At 50.4% G+C, this 24,249-nt stretch overlaps 1 protein-coding gene across 1 annotated transcript; it reads left to right on the forward strand.

Annotated features, from left to right (window-relative positions):
• Positions 1-893: 893 nt before the first annotated feature.
• Positions 894-24,062, forward strand: ric1 (RIC1 homolog, RAB6A GEF complex partner 1). Its single transcript, XM_076044799.1, has 27 exons — positions 894-1,540; positions 4,536-4,643; positions 11,965-12,044; positions 12,544-12,651; positions 14,099-14,244; positions 14,336-14,472; positions 15,174-15,265; positions 15,820-15,908; positions 16,487-16,631; positions 16,706-16,754; positions 16,834-17,067; positions 17,229-17,456; positions 17,551-17,589; positions 17,881-17,991; positions 18,087-18,176; positions 18,284-18,444; positions 18,843-18,981; positions 19,071-19,187; positions 19,285-19,701; positions 20,140-20,451; positions 20,788-20,946; positions 21,078-21,214; positions 21,333-21,613; positions 21,707-21,922; positions 22,150-22,327; positions 22,426-22,614; positions 22,826-24,062. The coding sequence occupies exons 1-27, from the start codon at positions 1,400-1,402 to the stop codon at positions 23,181-23,183; spliced, it is 4,461 nt and encodes a 1,486-aa protein (XP_075900914.1). The 5' UTR covers positions 894-1,399; the 3' UTR covers positions 23,184-24,062.
• The last annotated feature ends 187 nt before the right edge of the window (positions 24,063-24,249 follow it).

Here is a 24,249-nt window from a genome sequence, read left to right on the forward strand (position 1 = left end):
TGCGAACCCGTTTCCATCCAACATTTTGCACATTAGGATCTGTTTCCAAAAAAGAAAAAGTCACCCCCAGCGAATGCACCAACTTACTTGTGATTTAGATGAAGGTTGTTTTTTTTTATTTTTGCTGTTTCCATAAATGTTGTAATGTATGTATATTCTACAAAGCGTGTATTAAAAGGCTTTATGGAAATTCACTGTTTCCAATATGCTTTTTGTCCACTAGGTGGGAGCCCAAGTCACATTGTTCGTTAGAGCCTGTGTGGTCCCAGCATGGCCTCCTCCTACATCCTCTTATGTATAATCTAACATATTTTAACAGGACCTTGGATTCTTTATTTAAAGCCCAGAAAGATTTATCAGTTTCAGGTGGTAAGAAAATACACTACAACACATAATAGACTAAAGAATTGAAGAAAAACGTGACGAGGAGCGTGAAGAGAGTCATTGCAGTATGTAAACACCAAAAGATATATTTGAGATTAAAGATGGCGACTACTACAAAAAGTATCAACTCCAAGTAAAAAATTTTAAGTGAATAATGTTTGTTTGCTTATTTATTTATCCTATATCTTTAAGTTTAAAAAGTAATAATGCTAATGCTAATTTGCTCTTGTTACGCTAACTTACCTTTTCACAAATTCCACGAATTGATGCGCCGAGTCACAAAATGTCAATGCTCTGTACAATGTTACATACAGTAGGATTGTAAATAAAGCTGCCTTGAACCTTGAACACAGCCGGAATTTTACCACCACCCCACCACCGCTAGGTGTCGCCGTTGAGCCACGTCTCGTCAAACTCCTCCAACAAGCAGTTTCACATAACGGAGACGTGACGTCACATGTCAACACCACGCAAACGTCGCCGCCGTGGCCAATCAGCGTTGAGTTAAACAGACTCTGATAAAGATGGCGACGGCTGAGCGCAGAGGAGTTGAAACTAGGAGCAGCGCCGCGACGAAACAGACGCCGTGAGCCTGGCACCGCGGCGGGGGTGAAGGCTGCTCGGCCCGTGTGCTTTTCGCCGTGTCGTAGTGGTGCTGAACGCTGTGCCCGTCGGACCCTGACCGTCTTTGTTTCCCAGCTGTCGCCGCCTCGGAGCGGTCGTTAGCTCCCAAGTTGGAGAGCCAGCGCTAGCCCATGGCTAGCCGAGTAGCTCCGGGTATATCTCCTTAAAGCGCTCGCGGATCATCCGCCTTTGCTCTTGTGAATGCCGGACTGCACCTCGCGTATGTAACGCTTCAAGATTTTTCACGGATAAACGGGAGCAATGACCATCCTGGGTTGAAAAACGCTTCCAAGAGGAATTGGTGGTGGTGGTGGTTGGTGCGGGGCACCGACGACCTGGCATTGCGACACTGCGCCGTACCGGAGTGTGGGAGCGCAGTGCGTTAGCCGTTATGTATTTCCTCACCGGCTGGCCCCGGAGGCTGCTCTGCCCGCTGAGGAGCGACGAGGAGCCCTTCCACATCCAGCCCAGCTCGCAGCGGATCTACTTCGCCGTGCTGTCGGAGACACAACTCAGCGTTTGGTTCAGTCGGGTAAGTCGTGGCCCGGGGCTGGTTCGTGGTGACACTCATTCACTCACTCACTCACTCACTCGTTCAGCTGTCCCCGACGAAAACAAAGCGTGGCTCTGCAGGCGAGTTACACCTCACACTGTTCTCTTTTTTTTTTGGTTTGTTCTGAACAAGCAAAAGCTGCGACGTGGCAACAAAGCGCACTCTAGTCGAGAGAAAGTGAAAGTTGATAACCCGAGGACGACAATCAGGAGAGTGGCGAATGATCGAAAGGGTATCGATGTCACTCGCGCGCCTGTTGCGGAGATAACGCCTGACGAAGGTGTGATTTAGTCGGTGTGAAAACATTTGCGGGCGGCAGCGGATCGTCTCTGTGAATATTTCTATACTGTGCCCACACGGAGATCCGAAATCTGACCAGAGCAGCATCACACTGAAGAGACATCTGTCCAGATCCCTGCAAAAACAGCAGTCAGTTAGCCCTCTGTTTTCAGCGACCAGCAAAAAAAAAAAAAAAAAAAAACCCGAGATGCACTGTTGAAACTGGTGCCATCACGTGTATTTGAGGGGTACAAACAACAGTGACAACGTCACATGGGTCAAAAAGTGTCTGTTTCAACAAATATTTGGCCAAACTGAAGCAAGCTGTTGAAGTGTAGGAGGGATTTTTGTTCTCATTCGCCGGTAGTTCATTGACAAACTAGAATCACCTGAAAATGAACCTGAAGAATGTACAGTATGACATCACGCTGATGAAGGTAAACCTTTATAGCTGTGTAATCATTATGAGGCTTGCACAGTTAACTGGCAGCATCATATGCTGTAACTCTGAAAGCAAGACCATTCTTAATATCTTAACTGGAACTGTAATGGATCTTGGCAAAAGAAAACTCAAATAAAAACCTTGAATGTAAGAATTAGACCATTGTACTTGAAATCTAAGAGCAGGATTGACGCGTTTCCTGTCTGTGACGACCTCTTTGTAGTGTGATGCATGTATCTGTAGCTTCGACAATGCCTACAGCGGCAAGGCCCCCTGCGAACTGGGCTTTCTGTTTCATGCCGTCAAGAAGGGATCAAAACATGTCCTGATGAGCTCATGTGCCGCCTGAAACGCATGACTCCAGTGTCGGGCTGTTCCCACGGAGTGCAATGGGTGAGCTTCCAGCAGCCTCTGGGATTCCCTGGCTGTCTGCAAGGATTGAGATCCAATCCAATCCATACAGGTCTGGGGTGGCGGCTCACAGTGTGCCCGGCACACCTTTTTACGCACCCTAAATCCAGGTTGATGTTCTGCACTAGTTTCATTGAAGGCATCAGACTTTTCTCTGATCTGATTGCAAATCTGGTTGTTTACAGCAGCCCGTTGTTCCGTATGTATTGTTTATGGATGCTGGCGAGTTGCCGTAACAATGGTTCAGGGGGGTCACGGCCGAGTTGCCGCGGCATACACAGGAAGCGAGTGCGTGTTCCTTCCCGTCTCTCTGGAGAACCTCTGTTTGTATCGAGGAGGCATCCAGGAAAAAGACTGCCTGTCAGGAATGTTGATTTGGAAGACGGCCTTCCTCGCGACGCCTGGCCTCTCTCTCATCTGCTGCATCTGTTGTCACTTCACTTTGTCTTTTGTACGCAGGAAGAAAATCGAGAATATTTTTGACGGACCTCGTTTTACCTCTGCTGTTGTTTGCTGACTGAAAGTCCCCAGGATTTGAGATTGCGTTGAGCATTGATGCCTGTTGACACGGGGCTCACTCTCATTAATCTCATCTATCGTCGACCTCAGTCTGAGCCAGACTGCTTCAGTCATTTAATCTGTAGAGTGCCACGGCCTGCCATGCCTTCATGTCTGGACATATTTAATTTTTCTCATTGTGCTGTTCTGTGCATGCTGCCGTCGTAAGAATACAAGTGACCTTGTGTGTGTTGGATTGTATGCACTTGTACTAAATCACAATGCATGCCTCTGGTTTTACCTCAAATCAATAGTGTCTCGAAAGTGCTGCTCTGTGCTGCACATTTTTCGAAGATGAACTCACACACACTTGAGTCCCTCGAGAGCCCCCTTTTTTTTTTTTCCTTCCTTTCGGCTGGAGATTCTGGGACTGATAGATGCAGCAGAGCTCACTGGTCAGTCGTAGGTGTCGGTGGGTTTGAGATGCCGCTCTCCTGTTTCAGTCGGGAGGTGCGAGGTCTACTGTTGCCCGGCCGAGATGGAATTACAGGAGGAGGTGCACGTCCGCTTTTGTTACACGGCATTCAGCGTGCGTACAAACTGTGCTGGCGTTCTTGTGCTGCAGCTCATTGAAATCTGAGTTAGCCGTGCAAAAAAATGTAACGCTGTTTGTTGCACGTATTGCTGCGGTGCTGCTTTCTCACAGTTTCAGGTCACAGTCGTCCTGTCGGCTGTTTTAAAGGTGTTTATTTTTGTATTGCGGTCTATGGGGAAAATGCTTTTTGGTGCAGTGCCTAGAGTGGCTACTGGGAAAGATCGGCACACCGCCATATTGCCAGTCCGATGTCCAGTTCTTATAATACATCCATGGTGTGAACAGACAGTTGCTCTGTCTTCAGCTCATTCTTTGGGTCAAAGTCCATCGGGTCTTTTTTTTTTCTTTCTACATTTTGATGCAGACTCGGCACATTAACAGCACAAAGCTACTGGGCTTGAAGAGCTTCTGCTGAAGCAGCACCGTTTGAGCCAAACAATTCTTCTTCTTTTTTTCCTCCCCTCAGTTGTCCCCTCTGTGTCATTTGAATTTAATAATACACTATTTGACATCTAGGCCCATGATTTATCTCACGGTGCCCTGCTGGCTGAGTGTGTGCACAGCTGAGGTACACACACCTGACATCTCACTGTTATTAAGACCACACACCTTTTCTTTAAACGGAGCCTCCCGACTTGCATTTAAATGTGGTCTCTGTGGTTATTATACAGGTGCATGAATGTACTCGGATGTCTGTGACCTGCAGGAAGTGCTCATTTTCTCCACCCCCCCCCGTCTCCCACCCACAGCCCAGCGTGTTGATCGTCAGCTACATCGAGTCTGCAAAGGCGGCGGCCCAGTTTGGCTTCTACCAGAAGGCGGAATGGAAACCAGACGACTCCATGATCGCCGTGGCGGTGAGTTCCCCAGTCTGCTGTGAAAAAGTCCTACTTCTCTCAGTGACTCGTGCTGGGAAAGAAGAAATTTTAAAAAAGAGGTGCAAAAAAAAACATGGTGCACAAACGCTCCACTCTCACTCTGACAGCCGTAGTTTCTCTCCTTATCAAGTTGTTTCCAGTTTGATGGCCAGAAGGTTGGTTTTTGCCTTTTTTTTGATTCGGTCACCAGCACTTTTGATGGTAGTAAAACACAGGAGCAGCAGTTCTTGCTACTCTAGTAGAAATGCTGTAAAGGGAAAAGAAGGAAGTGGAAGCTGCACTTTTCGGAACAGTGAAGCACGGCCTACTTTATTTTTCTCCCTCCAGCTCAGAGCTCTGAACGCAGCGTGTTCCCGAGGCGGTGTGAGCGAAGCTGTAACACAACACCCTGAACTCTCGCCACATCATTCTTTTAACAGCTTTTCCCTCAATCGCAGCCGCATCACTTTGTCAGTAACGCGACGTAAATGGAAAAATATGAGGAGGCAGGCAGGTCATGAAGAGTCACTGCCAAGTTTTTCTTTCTCCAGCGTTTGCAGCATTAAAGTGTTGGACAGACTGTTTTATAGCAGGATTCAGGTGTGTAACAGAGGAATATTATTAACATGCCCTCGGAAAAAAGAGTTCCAGGGAAGCTTCAGACACACTCTGCACTGTTTTAAATGTTTCCATCGACTGTCTGAGTTTTGAAGATTCCGTGTTAACACCAATGTCTCCTGCGACTGCAACTACGACTGACTTAACAGTCAAGAAAGAGGAAGTTTAGCCGCAGATGTCAACGCTGTGATTTAACAGGTCGGTGCGACGCGGCGGTCCGGTTTGTTTTATTGCCAAAACATGGACCCAGTGTTGCCTCGTCGCCGTAGTGCGACGCAACACAGCTGCCCGTGTTTACAGGCTGCCGGACGTCTTTGTGTACGTGTGACCTCAGATGGAGGCCACCTGCGTAAAGTCATTTCAAACACGACACAACAGTACACCGCACACCAGTGGCAATAGAGAAATAACAAGAAATCTTTCTTTTTTAAATTCAAGTTTGCTTCTAAATGGAACAGCAACATCTCTTTTCACCAAGGTTTCTTTTAATAATGTTCTCTAACATTTTGCTGCTTTGCCAACTATTTTGAACCATTTTCAAAAAAAACAACTTTGCTTCATAAAATTCAAAAATAAATGATCAGAGCAGGCCTTCGCTGAGGCTCAGTCCCGAATTAACTAGAAATAATAGGATGGGTCGCTCTGGGTGTCACAAACAGAGCGTAAAACGGCAGCAGCTGGATTCTTTTCGGTTATTATCGTGTCATTACAGGGTTGGGTGAGTCTCGACTGGTCTTGATCAATAATCCCATGTCGGCCCAGTCCGAGACCGCGACAAGATCGAGTAAAAATGCCTCAGAGACGAGACCCATAAAAAGTGGTCTTGAGACCAAGACCAATCTCAAGTACTACAACACTACTACACAAGACAGAGGATTTTCAACCAGGAGAACATGCCATGCAGAAAGGCACTGCGTGGGATTGGCTAGACCCTCAAAAAAATCCCTGCAAGATCCAAAGCCCTTCCTCAGGAAGACCTCCAGGAAGATTCCTCCCAAATCCCAAAATGAAAAGCTCATTCTGAGCCTGTGAAGCTCCAAAGGCACCGTTTTAAAAGTGTGTGTGTGTGTGTGTGTGTGTGTATGGCTCCCACTCAAGCTGACAGATCTTCCATCACATCAACACTCTAGCAGTCGTCATGGTTTCCGAGTGGAACTCGGGGCCCCTCCTCTCAGGTGCGCTGCTCGCCAGCGACACGTGCTGCTTATTAAAACGGATGTCGGACAGCACAGACGGCGTGTGCCGCACGTGTTCAGTCAAACGCACGGTCGGAACTGGATTCAGACCATCTCCTGCTCCTTGTCTTCCTCCTCCGAGAGTGGCTTTATAAACAAGCAAACAAACAGGAAGTCTGTTGGGGTAACAAGAAGGACCAGCTGCTGCTATTTGCCGTCTCATGTTAGACGTTAAAAAAAAAAAAAAAAAAAGTTTCCTGTCGCGAATGTCATCTCCTTCCAGTCTCGAGTTTCGCTCCCTTTGCCGGAGTGAATCTGAAGCCCCGGCTCGGCTGTGTTGATTCGCTGAGACGAGGAGCTCCCTGAAACCGCACTTGAAAGGCTTCAACCTCCAAATGTTGTCATCCCCCGTCAGCGCTGGTAGCGGCGCAGAGGTAGACGCACGCGGGAGTTATTTCAGTGAGCGAACTCGCAGACAGAGAGCGGCAATCAGCAGACGAGTCAGTCAGCAGACGAGTCAGTCAGCAGACGAGTCAGTCAGCAGTGGATAGCGGCAGGACTCCATGCTCGCTGACAGTTTGAGTTTCGTTAATTTGCCAGCTGCAGAACTTGGATTTCTTGTGCTTCTGACCTCTTCGTAGAAAACGACTGCAGCTTCCTCGCCGCGTCGGCTTTTAACCGCCGAGGCCGCTGCCGGCATTCTGGGTAATCAGGGGAAACACCTGTGTGGCTTCTGCAGCAGCTCCTCGACTGGCTGAGCAGAGAGTTCACCGTGACTTCTCTCTTCTTCGGCGGTTGGAGCTGCAGCTGTGCAGAGGCCGCAGTTAGCTGCCTTCAGACTTCGATCTCGAGCCGCTGAAGCTGCTTTGTCTGTCTTGTGTGTTATGCTTTAGCCAATATCTGAGTCCAGACGGCGGCAGGAAGAAGAAGTGCCGCGTCGTGGACGGGGACCCAGAGTGCCAGAGTGCCAGAGGGCGTTTTGTGTGCGTGTGCGTGCGTGCACGAGTGTGTTTTTTCCCACAACAACCTCTCTGGTCTGGTCTCGTCCCTGAACTTTGACACACTGAGCAGCAGCACGTTGACTTGTGTGGCGACGAGGCGACAACAATAGAAAGACACAAACACAACAGTTTGTCAGCTGGAGTGGTGGCGATATTATTTTCTTCTCTTCGGATTGCACTTATTTCTCCAAAGCGGTTAATGCCGGGTGTTTGCGCCGTGGATGGAATTTATCGGGAAGTTTATCAGGAAGTCCCAGTCGACCAAGACAAAACAGAAACATGAAGCAACGCGTCGGTTTTGACGACCTTTCGCCCTCTCCACGTTCGGCCCTGCCCCCGTCCCTCGGCCCCGCCCTCTCCCTTCCCTTCCTTTGCGCCTCCCCCACCCTTTTCTTTTTTTCTTTCCTTTCTTTTTTTTCCTGTCTCGCCAAAGTCCACATGCATGGATGCTGCTGCTGCTGCTGCTGCTGCTGCAAATGTGTCTGAAACTGCAGTACGTCAGTCACGCTCGGCAGCGAAGGAAGTCAAAACACGGCACACTTGCCGCCGCCCCCACCCTCACCAACCACCCCCATCCTCACCACCCACCCCTCACCGCTGAGGAGTTTTTTTTTTCGACTTGCAGAAGGTGCAGTGAACCACATTTCTGCCTTTCCTTGTGCGTGGGTGCACGTGTGTGTTAATGTTGTGTCGCAGCGGCTCTTTTATGGGCTAATGTGGCCACTGACTGGAATGACCGCAGTCATAACCTCGCAGCCACAGACTTCTCATCTTCTGCAAGGAGAAACCAACCAAAATAAAAAATAAAAATAATTAGACGACAAAAGTATGCATAGAAAAGAGCAGTGCAAGAAACAGGTCTGTATATGTGTGAAATAGACTCCAGTATAGTTTCTGAATGAAGGAGGGCGATGCTATTGCACACATTCATGTGCTCCATTTCACTCTGTGACTGCGCCGCTCATTTGCGTCTGACCCAGAGACTCGTGTCGAGCCGATTTGTCCACTTGTCATGATTTTTCACGCCGCGTTCGTCCCAGCCTTTGTCCAACTCATTGGCTCGGCGGGCTAATTATAGACTGGGCGGAGTCACAGGAGTCGCAGCCCGCAGAACAACAAAGGCCGGCGTTGGTCGGACAGGACCTCCCCCACCACCACTAAACTTCCCACCCCCGCCCACCGACTGCTTCCCAGATGTTTGGCTGCTCACACACCCTGCAGACCTTGAGGCAAGTCCTCCCTTTCTCCCTCCCCCAGTCTCTATATGTGTTTGTCTCCAAGTGAAGTGGCTAAAAGTCACTGCAGGACTGCACAACCTGCATGGCCTGACGACTTCCACTTTTCTTAGTTTTTTTAAAAGGCATTTAAAAGAAAAACATTAGCCGCTGGCTAACACTGGCACATTGACAACAATGTAAATAAAGGTGCATTGTCCCTTTTTAAATGAATAGAAATAAAATACGAAAAGAAATTGACTGATGTGGTGAAAACGATTCAAAACTGTGTGTGTGTGTGTGTGTGTGTGTGTGTGTGTGTGTGTGTGTGTGTGTGTGTGTGTGTGTGTGTGTGTGTGTGTGTGTGTGTGTGTGTGTGTGTGTGTGTGTGTGTGTTCTGGGATCTCTCCGAGAGCAGAATGTTCCCTCTTTGGTTTCTCGGTTTTAGACTTCCAGCCACCGGCGCTCTGGTTTGTGTGTTTTTCTATTTCGGGCACGAGGCTCCGTCCGCACACAAAAGTGAAGTGAGTTCACACAAAGTGCCGTGAATTATCATCCAGGGCTTCGACACAGCAGAAGGCTGCCTTCGTTCTGTTTTATAATGTCCTAATTTCCCCTTTTTTATTTTCACCCCTGCGAGTGGATGTTTTAAAGCGTGGCAGATTGTGGGCAAAACGCATAAAAGGCGCCGCGAGCTTTTGGTTGAGACACACACACACACACACACACACACACACACACACAAAGAAATGACGGTTGCCAGGCAACAACTCTATCTGAACGCGCGGCACAAATTTTTCCCTCTCTGTCCGCTTTGGTAATTACAGCTTGTGAAGTCACGGCGCTGCAGGTATCCAGAAACATCCGTCTCAACCCCGCTGCGTCTGATTGGTCTTCCGCGCCGGAGACAGGAAATCGCAGAAATTCTACCAACAGGATGCGAATGCATCCCCGACCTGCGTGAGCTGATGTGCGAGAAACTTTTCTGCTGACTCCACAGCTGATCTCCTTGTGCTCGCCAGCTCTCGTTCTGTTTACGTTGTTTTGCAGAAACCAACGACAAACCGCTTCATGCCAGTGAAAGTTCTCACTGATGCAGCCTCGGTGATTCTGGCCACCTCATGGTGCTTTTCTCACAGTCTTTTATTGGGCTTTTGCAACGACCCGCTTCCTGTCGTTTCACAATTTGCATGTGTGAACGCGACACAGAGCGCCACATGGTCCCCCGGAGAGGCGGGAAGCATCTCGAACCCGCCTGCCTGACTCCTTTATTCTTTATCTCCGACTCCTTTCATCTGCACCAGACCTGCCCAGACCGGCGAGCGGGTTCCTTTCCTCCTGGCGCCCTCGTGAAAGCAGTCCCGTCACTGAGATCCAGTCTGATTAGAGTGGAAACAGCGGGAATAAGTGGCGGCTGCTGGTCTCTGCCGCTCGATCCACGGCAGCGCCAGAAGCAATGTTCTGTGCCACACACCTGCCAGTTACAAAAGCAACCCACCATGTACTCTACCAGTCACACCCTATGGTAGTGTACATTCTTAATGTTATGATGCTATTTTGGCATCATTTCTTTATGCATGCGTCTGTATTTCCAACCTGTCAAGCGGGTGGAAATGTGAATTTATCTTACAGATCAACAAACTATCTGTTGACTCGGTGCATCAAACCCGATATGCAGCTTCTCAAGTCGAGAAAAGTGTAAGGGGTGGGGGGTGGTGATGGTGGTGGGGGGGGGGCTTGAGACGACTTGTTTTCCCCTGCAAAGCGTCGACTGACGTGACGCGAGTGGATTCTACAGCTGCCGGGGTTGTTACGGTTCAGCCATTTGTTTTGTTTTTTTTTCTGCCCGTTGAGCTCATCGCCCGACTTGCTCGGTCTCCGAAATAGTTGATGGCTTAAGCAGATTCCAGTCTGGAGTCTTGAGTCTCCTCCTCCTCCCCCACCTCCTCCTCCTCTGCTGCTGCTGCTGTGGCAGCTGCACGGACGGGGCTCTGTCTCCAGTGATTGACGCTGCCGACGCACCGCCAGAATCGGCTCCGTTTGCAGCGGCGCCGGGCCAAGTGAATAGAAACACCTGGGAAACTGTGGGTTGCTGCATTCATGAGTGTTTTTCTTATGCATGGGGCATTAAAAAAGCATGGCGCCGCAGCTCTGACAGTGGAGTGTCACGTTTCAGTCGTGTGTGTGTGTGTGTGTGTGTGTGTGTGTGTGTGTGTGTGTGTGTGTGTGTGTGTGTGTGTGTGTGTGTGTGTGTGTGTGTGTGTGTGTGTGTGTGTGTTACTTTCCACAGTGGAAACCAACCTCTGTTTTGTTTTGTCGTCCATCGTCCTTACAGTCACCTCGGTGGTTTTGCACTAAGTGTCGGCTCACGAAGGATTCGTACTGCTGCACTCACACAGACTCACTGACTCTCGTGATTCATTGAAAAAGGAAAATAAAAATTGGACGTTATATTTTGCATCCTCTTAAAGGAAAAATAACATTTTCTCTCAGAGCCACATTTGTTTTGTCTGTTTTTTACGACCTAATAGATTAAAGTAAACATCTCAGTCGTCGGCGTTGACATGGATTTAATTTTCTCAGGAGAAACGATAAAATAATTAAGTTTTAATGACAAGCATGTGTGGCGGGATCGATGTCAAGCTGTCTGCAAATACAGACTGGGATTAAAAGCAGGTTGATTTCAGGCCTGCACTCTCTTATCTGATCCGTCATGAAGAGCAGTGCATTGACTCCTATCGGATTCCTCTCTTTGGATCTTTGCCAAAGCTCCGCTGCAGGTAAAGGATCCGGCACGACGCTGTGGGCTGCGCGATTTGTGCGTCTGCTGTCGTTATGATAACGGCTAATACAGGATGTGGACCCGCAGGCGACGTGGGTGGGGGGGCAAACGAACCGATGACGTTCGGATCCATGCGTTAAGTCTGTGTTCGACCTGCCGGGACGTGCACGTTGATCTCAGACATCTGAGTCCAAATCAGCGGCACCGGCGTGACGGCATCAAGCAGTTACATCTGCTCGTTATGTAAAAGTTCCTTTGTGAGTCATGACGCACAGTTTGAGGTCGCTGTGCTGCTCCTCACCTCCCTCTGATCACAGTAAACAGCGTCTTCACTCGCTGATGAACTCTCTCTTCATCACTCATGCACCGGATGGCCGATGGGCCTTCGGAACCGAACCTCCACACCTTTTGTTTCCCATCTGCGGCCGCCTTTGATTCCACAAACGCAGTTTTTTTTTTTTTGCAGTTCAAATTTCAACTCTCACCCCGTTGTCTATATTTAACGTCACTCTTTCTTTCTTCTCGCCTCAGACCGCCAAAGGCTACATCCTCTTGTTTGATGTTCTGGGTGGGAGAGATGACAAGTACCTGTACGAGCCCGTCTATCCCAGGTGAGCGAGCGCAGGCTGCACACACACACACACACACACACACACACACACACACACACACACACACACACACACGCACGCACGCGCGCGGGGAAAAGGTTGAAAGTCGGTTACTGACTGAAATTTTGGATTTACGGAGCAAAGCTTCGCTAGAAACTGACGCCGCCTTCGTGCTAGCCATGATCCTGGAGGCAATGTTTTTCTTTTTCTTGGCTAATCCCTCATTTCTGTTGCTTTGTCAGGCGTGTGTGTGTGTGTGTGTGTGTGTGTGTGTGTGTGTGTGTGTGTGTGTGTGTGTGTGTGTGTGTGTGTGTGTGTGTGTGTGTGTGTGTTTCTGCATTCCTGGACAGCATTCCAGACATGTCAGGGCATATTTAGGCCCCATTTTTAGCTCCAAGTTAAAAAAAAAACAACCAAAAAACATGCAATGACCCATAAATCACCCAAAACCAACGGCTGCGTTTGTTCAACTTTATCGTTTTCTTTTCTCCGTGCACAGGGGAAGCGCTCGTGTCAAAGTGTCCCCGGGCTTCAAGGAGGAGCAGTGCGCCCCTGCTCTGTCATTAGAGATGAAGAAGCCGGTGGACCTGGAGGCGCCCATCACCAGGTAGCCAGCCAGGAGTCCTCCTCCTCCATCACAGCCTTCCCCTTTCCTTTGGTGTGGTTCGCGTTGAGAATTTCCATCTTTCGCCGCAACCCAAAGTTGTTTTTTCAGCACAAAGGAGTTCCCTCCTCTTCCTCCTCCTCTTCCTCCTCCTCCTTCGTCTCCGCTCTCGGCTGTAGGCAGAGCGGCATTCCGAGAGGAGGATGATGGACGGATGAATGGAGATGTGCGACAGGGTTGATTGACGGTTGATGACAGGATGACGGGTGGTGGTGGGGGAGGGGGAGGAATTGGGGGGTATTTACTGTGTTGCTTATTGTCAGCAGGAGCTCATTGTCGTCTTGAGGGTTCAAATGAGCAGCCGTCCATCATTTTGGATGGAAGCCCCTCGGGCCGTGTGATTAATTTGGAATTGCAGAATAATCTTGTTTCTGTGCTCAGTCGGGTTTTCCCCGTCGTCGGCAGAGCTACTTTTGACAAAAGCAAAATTTGACTTAGTTTTAGTCATAATTTAATCAACTAAATTCTTTTGGTCTAGTTTTAGTTGACGAAATATCATCATTTACTCAACTAAAATTCCAGTAAATTTAGTCGATTCCTTTTTTGCGCCACAGTTTTTTTTTCTTTCACATCAAATGTGAAGTGCGTCCAAATGTTCTGTGGCCTCTTCCTCCCCGGTGTTGACATTTGGTCTCAAACCAGTCTGCACCAGATAAACTGCGTGTACGTACTAAGTCACTTCCTGACCTCCTCCTGCTGCCACTTGCTAAATCGTCATTTCCTTCCACAAACGACATGAGCTCTGATTTGGATCTCGTCTCCGGCAGACGTTTGCATCTCGTTTTTATCCGTTGACGAAAATGTCAATACGCCTCGTCATCGTCTTGGTCCTTTCTTTCACACCGCGTTTGACCCTTTTCATGTATTTGTTCAATTCGTGCTGCGTGTTCGCCCGCCGCATCTCCTCTCTTCCTCCTCTGATGTTTTTTTTTTTTGCGCCGCGCGAGATGAGAGGCCTGTCATTGGGACAGGAGCGGCGCCCACACGGAGAAAATCTCCTGAGCTCGCTTTCCTTTCATCTCTCTCTCCTCTAAAAGCTTATTTTCTCACGAGTGTCCCATTTTTTTATTTCATTTTTATTATTTTATTTTTCATTGCCGTCTTCGGCCTTTGTGCTGCTCCAAACACAATAACGATCTTTTCGAGAACACTGGGCAGCTCTTTGGCTGAGGCCGGGCCGCGGTGTGATGTCATCACAGCTGGCCTCAGCCTCAGCCTCAGTCTCAGTCTCACGACTCGCCGGAGCCGCACAGCTGCTCCATGACTCGTCCCACTGTTGTCCAACACTGTTGCCGTTTGTTATCTGGTTCTGCTGCTGCCTGCGCAACCTTTCCTTTCACCTTGTGCTCATTTTCTGCGTCGCGTGACCTTCTTCCCTCGCCGCCCCCAGTCTGCAGACCCTCCAGGAGGACCTGCTGGTGTGCACCGCCGACGGATACCTGCACATGCTGCACTGGGACGGGACGGGCAGCAACGGACGCAAGGCCGTCTGCCTGACGACCATCCCCTTCTCCCTGGACCTGCAGTCCGCTCGAGGTCAGAAAAGCCAAAGAAAAAAGGAAAACAAATCACACGTAAAGAGGGCAAGAAACGGTCTACAGCAGAGCCTCTGCTCGTGTTTGCGCAGGTGGCCCCTCGCTGGACTTGGAGGGAGCGTACATCCGCTGCATGGAGTACTGCGTGACGCTGGACGGCTTCGCTGTGGTGCTCAGCGACGGGCGCCTGGGCTTCATCACGCCGCTGAGCCACGCCATCACGGCGGACGTAAGGAAACTCTGACACTCACCGGTGTCCCCGGTTTGCTTTAGCAGCTGAGACCTGAGCCACGTGAAGGTGGATTTTTTTTTTGAAATGGTGAATATTTTGTACATGAGTGAGTACTGGGTGCCCAGCACATGCCAAGACTGTTGTTGGCGCAGATTGTAATTCGGGTGACGACAATCTTCGAAAATATTTTCAGGCTTCTTTTTAAAGTAAGATGTGCATCAAAATTTCATTTTGCCTTTGTTTTTGTCTCTCGCTGTTGGATTATTAATTATGCAAGTCTGCTCACAGGACTTGTTAAAAACTATGTAAAAAAAAAAAAATGAAATCATCATAAGAATCTATGAGAAATCTCTCAATCTCTAAATGGAAGACTCGCCATGAAAATTAAAATGGTAAAAGCTATCAAGTTTATTTCACAGTGCAGGACTTGCAGGTGCTGCTGCAGTGCCCTGTTGAAGCCTCCATGCAGGTTCAGAGCCGCAGCCACGTGTGTTCAGGGTCTCTGCTAAAGCGGCGCTGATTTGGAGGTTAATTGAAAGTCTGAATGTGCAGTACTGTCTGCTGAACTCATGCACGTTTGATTCATCTGTGTGTGTGTGTGTGTGTGTGTGTGTGTGTGTGTGTGTGTGTGTGTGTGTGTGTGTGTGTGTGTGTGTGTGTGTGTGTGTGTGTGTGTGTGTGTGTGTGTGTGTGTGTAGCAGTTGCAAGGGGTCTGGGCGGCCGACGTGGCCGATGGAACCTGCGTCGCCGTCAACAACAAGTACCGACTGATGGCCTTTGGCTGCGCCAGGTACGCGTCTGCACCCGTCTGTCTGTCCGGCCGTCTGTCCGTCCGCTTGGAAGGACAGGAAACCTTTGGGTGTGTGTGTGTGTGTTGTGGGTGTGAGGGAGCTGGCTTTTTGTCCGGTGTGAGAACCTGACAGTTTGTGTTTGCAGAGAGCCAACCTTCGCGTGTGCTCGTGCAATCTGCCAGCTTGGCTGGAATTTGTCTTCCGTCTTTTTTTTCTTCCATTTTTTCACCTACACTTCCCCTTCTTCCCCAACTGTGTTTTCTGTTTTTTGGGTCACGGTAAAATGAGGGGGGGGGCATGAAAAGTGAGTCAGAAGAATAAAGAGCCACTGTTTAAAACCAAAAATAATAAATTGCACACACACACGCACACAAAAGAATGAGCTGATTGTGTCACTGTGAAGAAGAAGCGAACGGCGCAGGCCTGCTGACAGCGAGGACCTGCCTTCAGGGATTTAACCTGACGAGTGAAACCGTCGGTTGCAGTGACTCATGGTGCACACACACACACACACACCACACCGGCCGTCGCTAAGCGTCTTCCTTCATTGCAGCGGCTCAGTCCTGGTTTACATGATTGACACCACGACGGGATCCATGCAGCTCTCCCACAAACTGGAACTCTCTCCTAAACACTATCCAGGTATCTCTCCCTCTCTCTCTCTCACACACACACACACACACACACACACACACACACACACACTCACTGTCTGCTCAGATGCACCCCCAACCCTCCCACCTGCCCCCAAATCTGTTTAACTTAATGACTGCTGGCACATGCCAGTACCTTCTTTGTTGTTGTTGTTGTGGCTGTTTTCAACTCCACAGCTCCCCCTAGCGAGAGTTTAATCACTCTCTTAATATCAGCTGCTGAGAATTTTGTAGGTTTTAAGGCCTTCAGCACGTTTACACACACGCACACACCAAGTTATACATTAAGGTTTTTTTTGCCCCTGTTCTACATTATGTTCAATGTGTTACTGTCACATTTGGAATAATGGTTTGATTTTTTTTTCCTGCTACCTATTTAGTGCTCAATAACATAACTGAACTGCATTGATTAAGTTTCAGAGATTCCTATTAGGCGCACGTCAATGCAGAGATAAATGATCACTTCCTGCAGCGTCATGTGGAAATATTGACGAGTCACGCTAAAAAAAATCAGTATTTGAAATGATCAAAGTGTAATTCTTTTCTCTCTGCTCTCCTCCCGTCCAGACATCTACAACAAGACGGGCCCGGTCAAGCTCATCTGCTGGTCACCTGACTACAGCGTCGCCATGGTGACGTGGGAGTGCGGCGGCCTGTCGCTGTGGAGCGTCTTTGGCGCTCACCTCATCTGCACCCTGGGGGAGGACTTTGCGTAGGTGTTCGCCACTTGTGTGTGTGCGCGTGTATGTGTCGCGCGCTCACCGTTTTTCGTTCTCCTCCGCTCAGGTATCGTTCTGACGGAACCAAGAAGGAACCCTTTAAAATCGGCTCTATGGTGAGTGAACAAGTGAAACTCTTTTGGCGTGACGCCGCTGTTCTTGCAGCCGTGGTGTAACCGTCCTGTCCGTCCGCAGAGCTGGGGAGCGGAGGGCTACCACCTGTGGGTGCTCCCTTACAAAGCAGAGGACAGGAGAGGGCGGGAGGAGGAGCAGGTGGAGCAGGAGCAGCAGAAGGAGGAGGAGGAGGTGGAGGAGGAGGGGGTGGAGGTGGAGGAGGAGGAGATGGGAGCAGAGCCTCAGCCCTCCCTGCAGGCCGGCATCTTGCAGTTCCACTTTATTAAGAGCGCCCTCACAGTGAACCCCTGCACGGTGAGGACACTGTATACATAAACACTTTAAAACACCTTTACTTCACTTCACCTTTGAATTGTATTTTTTTCCACTGTCTTTATTTCTCGTAACGGACAATAATTTCACTGCCGTGTGACGTGACAAATAAAATCTCTGAATCTTCAATCTTGACTGTGCAGAGCAACCAGGAGCAGGTGCTGCTGCACGGGGAGGACCGCCTCTACCTGACCTGTGGTGACCCCACGCCGGCAGGCGGCGGCAGCGCCTCCGCCGACGCCACTCACCCGTACGCTCACTTGCACCCGCACGACGACAGCCCGCCGCACCGCACCGCGCCCAACCCCGACTCCTCTCTCTCTCAGGGACTCAGCACTTTACTGGGACACAAGCACTGGCACGTGGTCCAGGTGAGGAAGCACCGTCCCGACGGTCGCTTTTCCCGACTGGTCCAGAGCTCCTGAAGTAAAAGAAATGTGACATGTCGCTGTCTCCTTGCTCTAGATTCACAGCACATACCTGGAGAGCAACTGGCCCATACGGGTAAGAAGTCCTTCACAGAGTGAAAGTCTTGAAAACATGATTTAAAGAGATGCACTGACAAATACTAATTGGAACAAAATTGTCATATATTTGCTTCATATTCATGCAACTGGTACCAGTGTCATGGTATCTGCACATATTTTATAGTATGAGTAGAGTACTAACCCGCGGTATCGGTACCGATACCCGGTACTGGTATCGGCGCTTCCATAATTTAAATCATCTCAGAAAATTTCCTTCTCAAACTTTCATCTGCACGCGATCCAAGTGTGTGATTTTTCATGTGTCCAGTTTGCAGCTATTGACGCAGCAGGCCAGTGCATGGCTGTAGCGGGGAGGCGGGGCTTTGCACACTACTCCCTGTTCACGAGGAAATGGAAGCTGTTTGGAAATATTACTCAGGTATGTGACGCCTAACGACTCAGAGTTAAAGGAAATCTAACAGTCTGGGATCAGACAGTTTTTTTTATTTTCCTGTGTGTGTTTTTCTCCTGCAGGAGCAGAACATGACGGTTACTGGGGGTCTGGCCTGGTGGAACGACTTTGTGGTGGTGGCCTGTTACAATTTCGCCGACCAGCAGGAGCAGGTGAGGCGTCGCGCAGTCAAATCCTTTTTTTCTGACGTTTGGCTCCAAACCGAGTCTCACCTCTGTGCCCCCCCCCCCCCCTCCACCACCACCACCACCACCCACAGCTGAGACTCTACCACCGCTCCACCAACCTGGACAACTCCTTCGCCTCCGTCACCAAGCTGCTCTCTGACACCCTGCTGCTCAACGTCTTCAGAGACATGGTCATCCTGTTCAGAGCCGACTGCTCCATCTGCCTCTACAGCATTGAGAGAAGGAGCGACGGGTACGCTCGAGCAAGCCGCTGACGCTTTGTCTGTCTGTTCATCCTATAATGTCACCAAGCCACAGTTTAGATGTACAATAAAAACTTGAATTTACCTTTCAATGCTTGTGGCACCAGGCAAAGTCCTTAAGCACCATTAGCCACAGTAGTGTGAACGTCATACTGAGTTACTTTATCCCATGGAGGAGTAAAATGCATCACATGGCAGGATTGAGTTCAAGCCTGAGACCAAGACCTGTTGTAACTGAACAGCGGGAACACAAAAAATATTTCAGTTCTTCCAAATATTTTTTCGACCTATTTATGTATTTTTCTATTTCTCCTCAAGTTAGAAAAAAACACTCTAATTTTCCTGTACACCTCCGGTGGCTGACCTCCTCCTCCCTCTGTTGCTCCAGCCCCAACCCAACAGCCAGCGTGGAGCTCCTGCAGGAGGTGCCCATGTCCCGCTACATCCCCCACCCGGGCCTGGTGGTCTCCGTCACTCTCACCTCAGTGCGCACAGAGACGGGCATCACGCTGAAAGCCCCGCAGCAGGTAGCTGGAGTTCTGAAGATGCCACCTCCCTCCTCCTCCCACTCCAAAGCTGCCTCTCACCTCCTTCCTTCTGTGTGTGTCCTCCTCAGGCCTGCATGGCGGAGAGCATCATGTTGAACCTGGCTGGCCAGTTGATCATGCTGCAGAGGGACCGCTCGGGGCCGCAGGTACGAGAGAAGGAGACGCCGGCCAGCAGCAAGAAGCTGGTGAGTCCACGCGATTCTCTGCAGAATCCATCGAGGAACCGACCACCGCTCCCCTCAACTTCCTCCTCCTCCTCATCCATCCTCTTCCTCCTCCTAGCTCCCCTTCTGCCCTCCGGTGGTGCTGGCCCAGTGTGTGGAGAACGTGTGGACCACCTGCCGCTCCAACCGCAAGAAGCGCCACCTGCTGGAGGCGCTGTGGCTGTCGTGTGGCGAGGCCGGCATGAAGGTGTGGCTGCCGCTGTTCCCCCGTGACCACCGCAAGCCGCACTCCTTCCTCTCCGGCCGCATCATGCTGCCCTTCCACATCAACATCTACCCGCTGGCCGTGCTCTTCGAGGACGCACTGGTGCTGGGCGCCACCAACGAGACGGTGCACTACGACGGGCTGCAGGGCTGCTCCTCCTCCTCCGAGCCACTGGAGGCGCTGTTCCCCTTCTGCACCGTGGAGAGGACGTCCCAGATCTACCTCCACCACATCCTGAGGCAGCTGCTGGTCCGCAACCTGGGCGAACAGGTGGGTCATTGAGCACGACAGAGCTTGTTGTTTATACAGTACTTTTGTACTGTACTATTGCAATATTTATATTATTATTATCATCATCATCATTATTACTATGTCTCGTATTGGTATTATTATTTCACTGGCTGTGTTTCCATTCGTTTTTCGCAAAATAAAAGCAATATTTCTCAAATTTCAACAAAGTTCGTCAAATCTCGTCCCGTTTACTTTGTAGAACTTTTTATATTGTACAACTTGAACTAGAACTAAAAATTTAACTTGCCACTTTTTAAATTCTGTTTTTTACACTTTATTCCTCGTAATGCACAATCACGTCGGCTGCTGCCACACCAACGCTTCACTGCCATGTGAACGTGACATGTGACCAATAAAATCTTTGCATCTTCAATCTTGAATCTGTTTTTTGTGCGTCTCTCCTGCCCGACCCTGCAGGCTCTGATGCTGGCCCAGTCGTGCGCCGCCCTCCCGTACTTCCCGCACGTCATGGAGCTGATGGTCCACGTGGTGCTGGAGGAGGAGGCCACCTCCCGGGAGCCCATCCCCGACCCGCTGCTGCCCACCGTGGCCAAGTTCATCACCGAGTTCCCGCTCTTCCTGCAGACCATCGTGCACTGCGCCCGCAAGACCGAGTACGCCCTGTGGAACTACCTGTTCGCCGCCGTGGGGAACCCCAAGGACCTCTTCGAGGAGTGCCTCATGGCCCAGGACCTGGACACGGCCGCTTCCTATTTGATCATCCTGCAGGTAGCGACGCACGCCGTCGCCGCACAGCATGTTTAACTTAAAGGTTAAGTGTGTAATATTTTAAAATTCTGAGAAGAAACCGCGACATCAAATGGTTACATTTCAAATTGCAGCGCTCATTCGCTCACCCTCCCTCTCCTGAGTTTGCCAGTGAACTACAGTGGCCTGTGCACACAAACCTGGACACTTTGTCCACCTTCTTCTTTGTTGGTTCATTTGAGAACATGAGCGTTTACCCTAAATACAAAACCTCCTGTCAGGCGGTCTGGATTGTCCACACCAGGCTTCCTTAGAAACCTTAAAAAAACGATTCTCCTTTCCATCGCCGTTGCCTAGAACATGGAGGTGCCGGCGGTGAGCCGCCAACACGCCACGCTCCTCTTCAACACGGCGCTGGAGCAGGGCAAGTGGGACCTCTGTCGGCACATGATCCGGTTCCTGAAAGCCATCGGCTCCGGGGAGATGGAGACGCCACCGCCCACCCCCACCACGCAGGTAGACCACTTGCAGCAACCTTGGATCAGATAAACTTTAGACATGATCCTTTTTTATTTTTCCCCAAAAAAAAAACATAAATGCGTGAGCAGGAAATGATGCATCTGATTTGTTTTTTGTCTTTTTTGAAGGAACCCACTTCAACGGGAGGTTTCGAGTTCTTCAGGAATCGCAGCATCAGCCTGTCACAGTCCGCAGACTCGGTCACCATGAGCAAGTTCAACCTGCAGAAGACCTTCAGTATGCCCTCCGGACCCTCAGTTAAAGGGTACGTCTGCGTATTCCCCACAAGCACTGTGAGCTTTTGTCACTGTAATATACGCTAAAAAATATACATTCAAAAAACGCCTGACTGCATCTTCTCCCTGCCTCCGTTCTCTCCTCAGCCGGGACGGCGAGTGCGCCGAGAACATGTACATCGACCTGATGCTGTGGCGACACGCCCGCCACCTGCTGGAGCAGGTGCGCCTGCGCGACCTGGGCTGCTTCTCAGCGCAGCTGGGCTTCGAGCTCATCGGCTGGCTGTGCCGCGAGCGGAACCGCGTGGCCCGCGTGGAGGACTTCGTGGTGGCGCTGAAGCGGCTCCACAAGGACTTCCTCTGGCCGTTCCCCGTCATCCCGGCGGGGAGCCTCAGCTCACCGCTGAAGAACGGCCGCTGTCGCACAGGTGAGCGAGCGAGCGGCGTTCAGTTTGAACTGAGTTTTGACCTGCGACCGCCCGTTTGTGCTTCGCTTCACTTCACTTTCCTCTCCTCCCCAGTGCTGAGCGCGCGCCTGCTCAAGTCTCAGTCGGCCGACAGCCTGCTGAACTCCGACATGGACACGGCGCCCCCGCAGGCCGCACCCTCCAGCCACACCTGGCTGGACGGCGTCGGCCAGGCCGGCGCCAAGGACATGGACGCCGCCTCGTCGGCTCACTCCAATCAGAACTCGCCTCAGACGCACGACGCCTACCTGTCCCTGCTGACCAACAAAGGTATTGCAACTTATCTTGGATTCGGTCTCAATTATTGCTGTGTGTAAAAAAAAAAAAGTTACACACAGCGATACTTGATACACTGATACAGTTGCAAGCTTATGCTTCCGGAGCGCACCTGCGCTGCCCCCTGGTGGGGGAACGCTTTCGGTGTGAACCGCCTCCTCCGTTCACACACTCGCTCTCTCTCTCTCTCTCTCTCTCTCTCCCCCCCCCCCCCCCTGCAGTGGAAGAATACAGCGTGGGCTCGGCGACAGACCTGACGGAGACCAGCTCGGTGGTGGACGGCGACTGGACGATGGTGGACGAGAACTCGTCCACGCTGAGTCTGAGCCAGGCCGAGCTGGAGCACATCTCCATGGAGCTGGCCAACAAGGGGCCGCACAGGTCCCAGGTGCAGCTCAGGTGAGGGAGCCAAGCCTCCGGCAGCCCCCCTCCTCGTCTCACCGCACTCATGCTGGACCAGGGTTAGTTTTGACGTTTTGACGCCGTCTTGCCCTCAGGTACCTGCTGCACGTCTTCATGGAGGCGGGCTGTCTGGAGTGGTGCGTCGTGACTGGTCTGATCCTGCGGGACGCCAACGTCATCAAGCAGGTGATTGGCTGCCTGGACAGCCCCGAGGTCCCCCTGGACACCGTGCACAGCGTCAAAAGTGGCTTGCTGGCCGTCGATGCCTGGGCCTCCACTGACTGGTGGGTTGCCGCCTGCGGTGCTTTTCTGTTCCTCTTGATGCTTTTTTCTGATTTTTTTTTTGTTTCAATTGTTCGATTTAAATTAAATTTTCATCTATATTTTAGCAAAAAGCTGCCTTGCAATTAGACATCAGACAGTGGGGGCTCTGCTTCCTTCATTTCCAAATCTTTGCCTCCCTCACGTGACCTCCTCTCCCCCTGCATCCCTCAGCCTGGGCTACAAGCCCTTCCTCAACCTCATCCAGCCGCACCTGCAGCAGCTGCTGGAGTCGGGAGCTGGCGAGCCGGTGCAGGCCGAGGTCTTCCAGCCCTCCGGCCAGAGCGCCAAGCACGGCGGCGGTGCCAGCGGCGAAGCACTGGGCGGCGGCGGCGGCGGCGGCGGCAGTGGCGGCGGCAGTGGCGGCTGCGTAGCCTCCCGGGCCGAGGACTGTAGAGGAGGGGCGGCGGCCCCCCTGGGCCTGCCCCCCCTGGAGCCAGCCAGAGGGTTCCCCCCGGCCGAGGACGGCCCCCCGGAGGAGGCGGAGGAGCAGGGGGAGGAGGAGGGAGCCTACGACTGCACCTTGTCCTGAGGAGCTGCGGAGCCACGGAGCCTCTTCTGGACTCTGAACCTGTGAAGCCTGGAGGAGGGAGCCAAGAGAAAGAGACTGTGTGTGTGTGTTAGTGTGGGAGTGAATGAGTGTGTGTGTGTGCGTGCGTGCGTGTGTGCACAGAAAGTACCTCTCCTGCAGGTTCGTACTCGAGTCAGTATTATTCATCATTCAGCTGAAACCCCTGTGGATGCGCCCGGCCCCCTCCCCACCACCACAACACTTTAACAAGAAACAGGTCGCAAACGCAAACCAGACCAGTTGTCCATTTTTTCCTCTTCTTTTTTTTTCCTTTTTTTTTTTACAAATGACAGGTTGTGGTGTTTGAAAGCTGCAGAGCTGCTGCAGGGAAGCGCCAGGCTTTCTCTCTCGGAACCTGCCAGCAGTGTTCCTGCAGCTTTCTAGACTTTCATTCAAGGGCAACTGGGGACTTGGATTTCTGGGTTAAATGTCACACTCATGCACACACAAACACACCCATGCACACACAAACACACACACATGCATACACAAAAAAATCCAGTTGTTTTAATCGGTGCAAGGAAGCAGTCACACCTGCGCAGCGGTGGCTCCGCGTGGCGCCGAGTGCAGAACCAGCCTGCGAGTCGCCGAGGGTTTCCACAGGAGCCGAGCCAGTCGGTCCGAGCCAGCGGGCGCCGAGCGCGCACGCTGTTTTCATACTTTCATACCTCATGGCGCTTTTAAAGGATATTTTGTGATACCGTTTTGGAATAATGTAAGAGATGACATTATTTTTCTATCGAGTAACAACTTGTTCCTAGTTGTCACCATGTATATAGGAATACATATGTGTGTGTGTGTGTGTGTATACATATATATATATATATATATATATATATATATATATATATACATATATATATATATATATATATGTATATATGTATATATGTATATATGTATACATATGTATATACATATGTATGTATATACATATGTATGTATATATGTATACATATGTATATACATATGTATGTATATGTATATGTATATATATATATGTATATATGTATACATATGTATATAC

The sequence above is a fragment of the Nelusetta ayraudi genome, unplaced genomic scaffold, assembly GCF_046127955.1.
Source record: "Nelusetta ayraudi isolate G7.1 ecotype Tasmania unplaced genomic scaffold, CSIRO-AGI_Nayr_v1 ptg000083l, whole genome shotgun sequence".
Taxonomy (NCBI): Eukaryota; Metazoa; Chordata; class Actinopteri; order Tetraodontiformes; family Monacanthidae; genus Nelusetta; species Nelusetta ayraudi.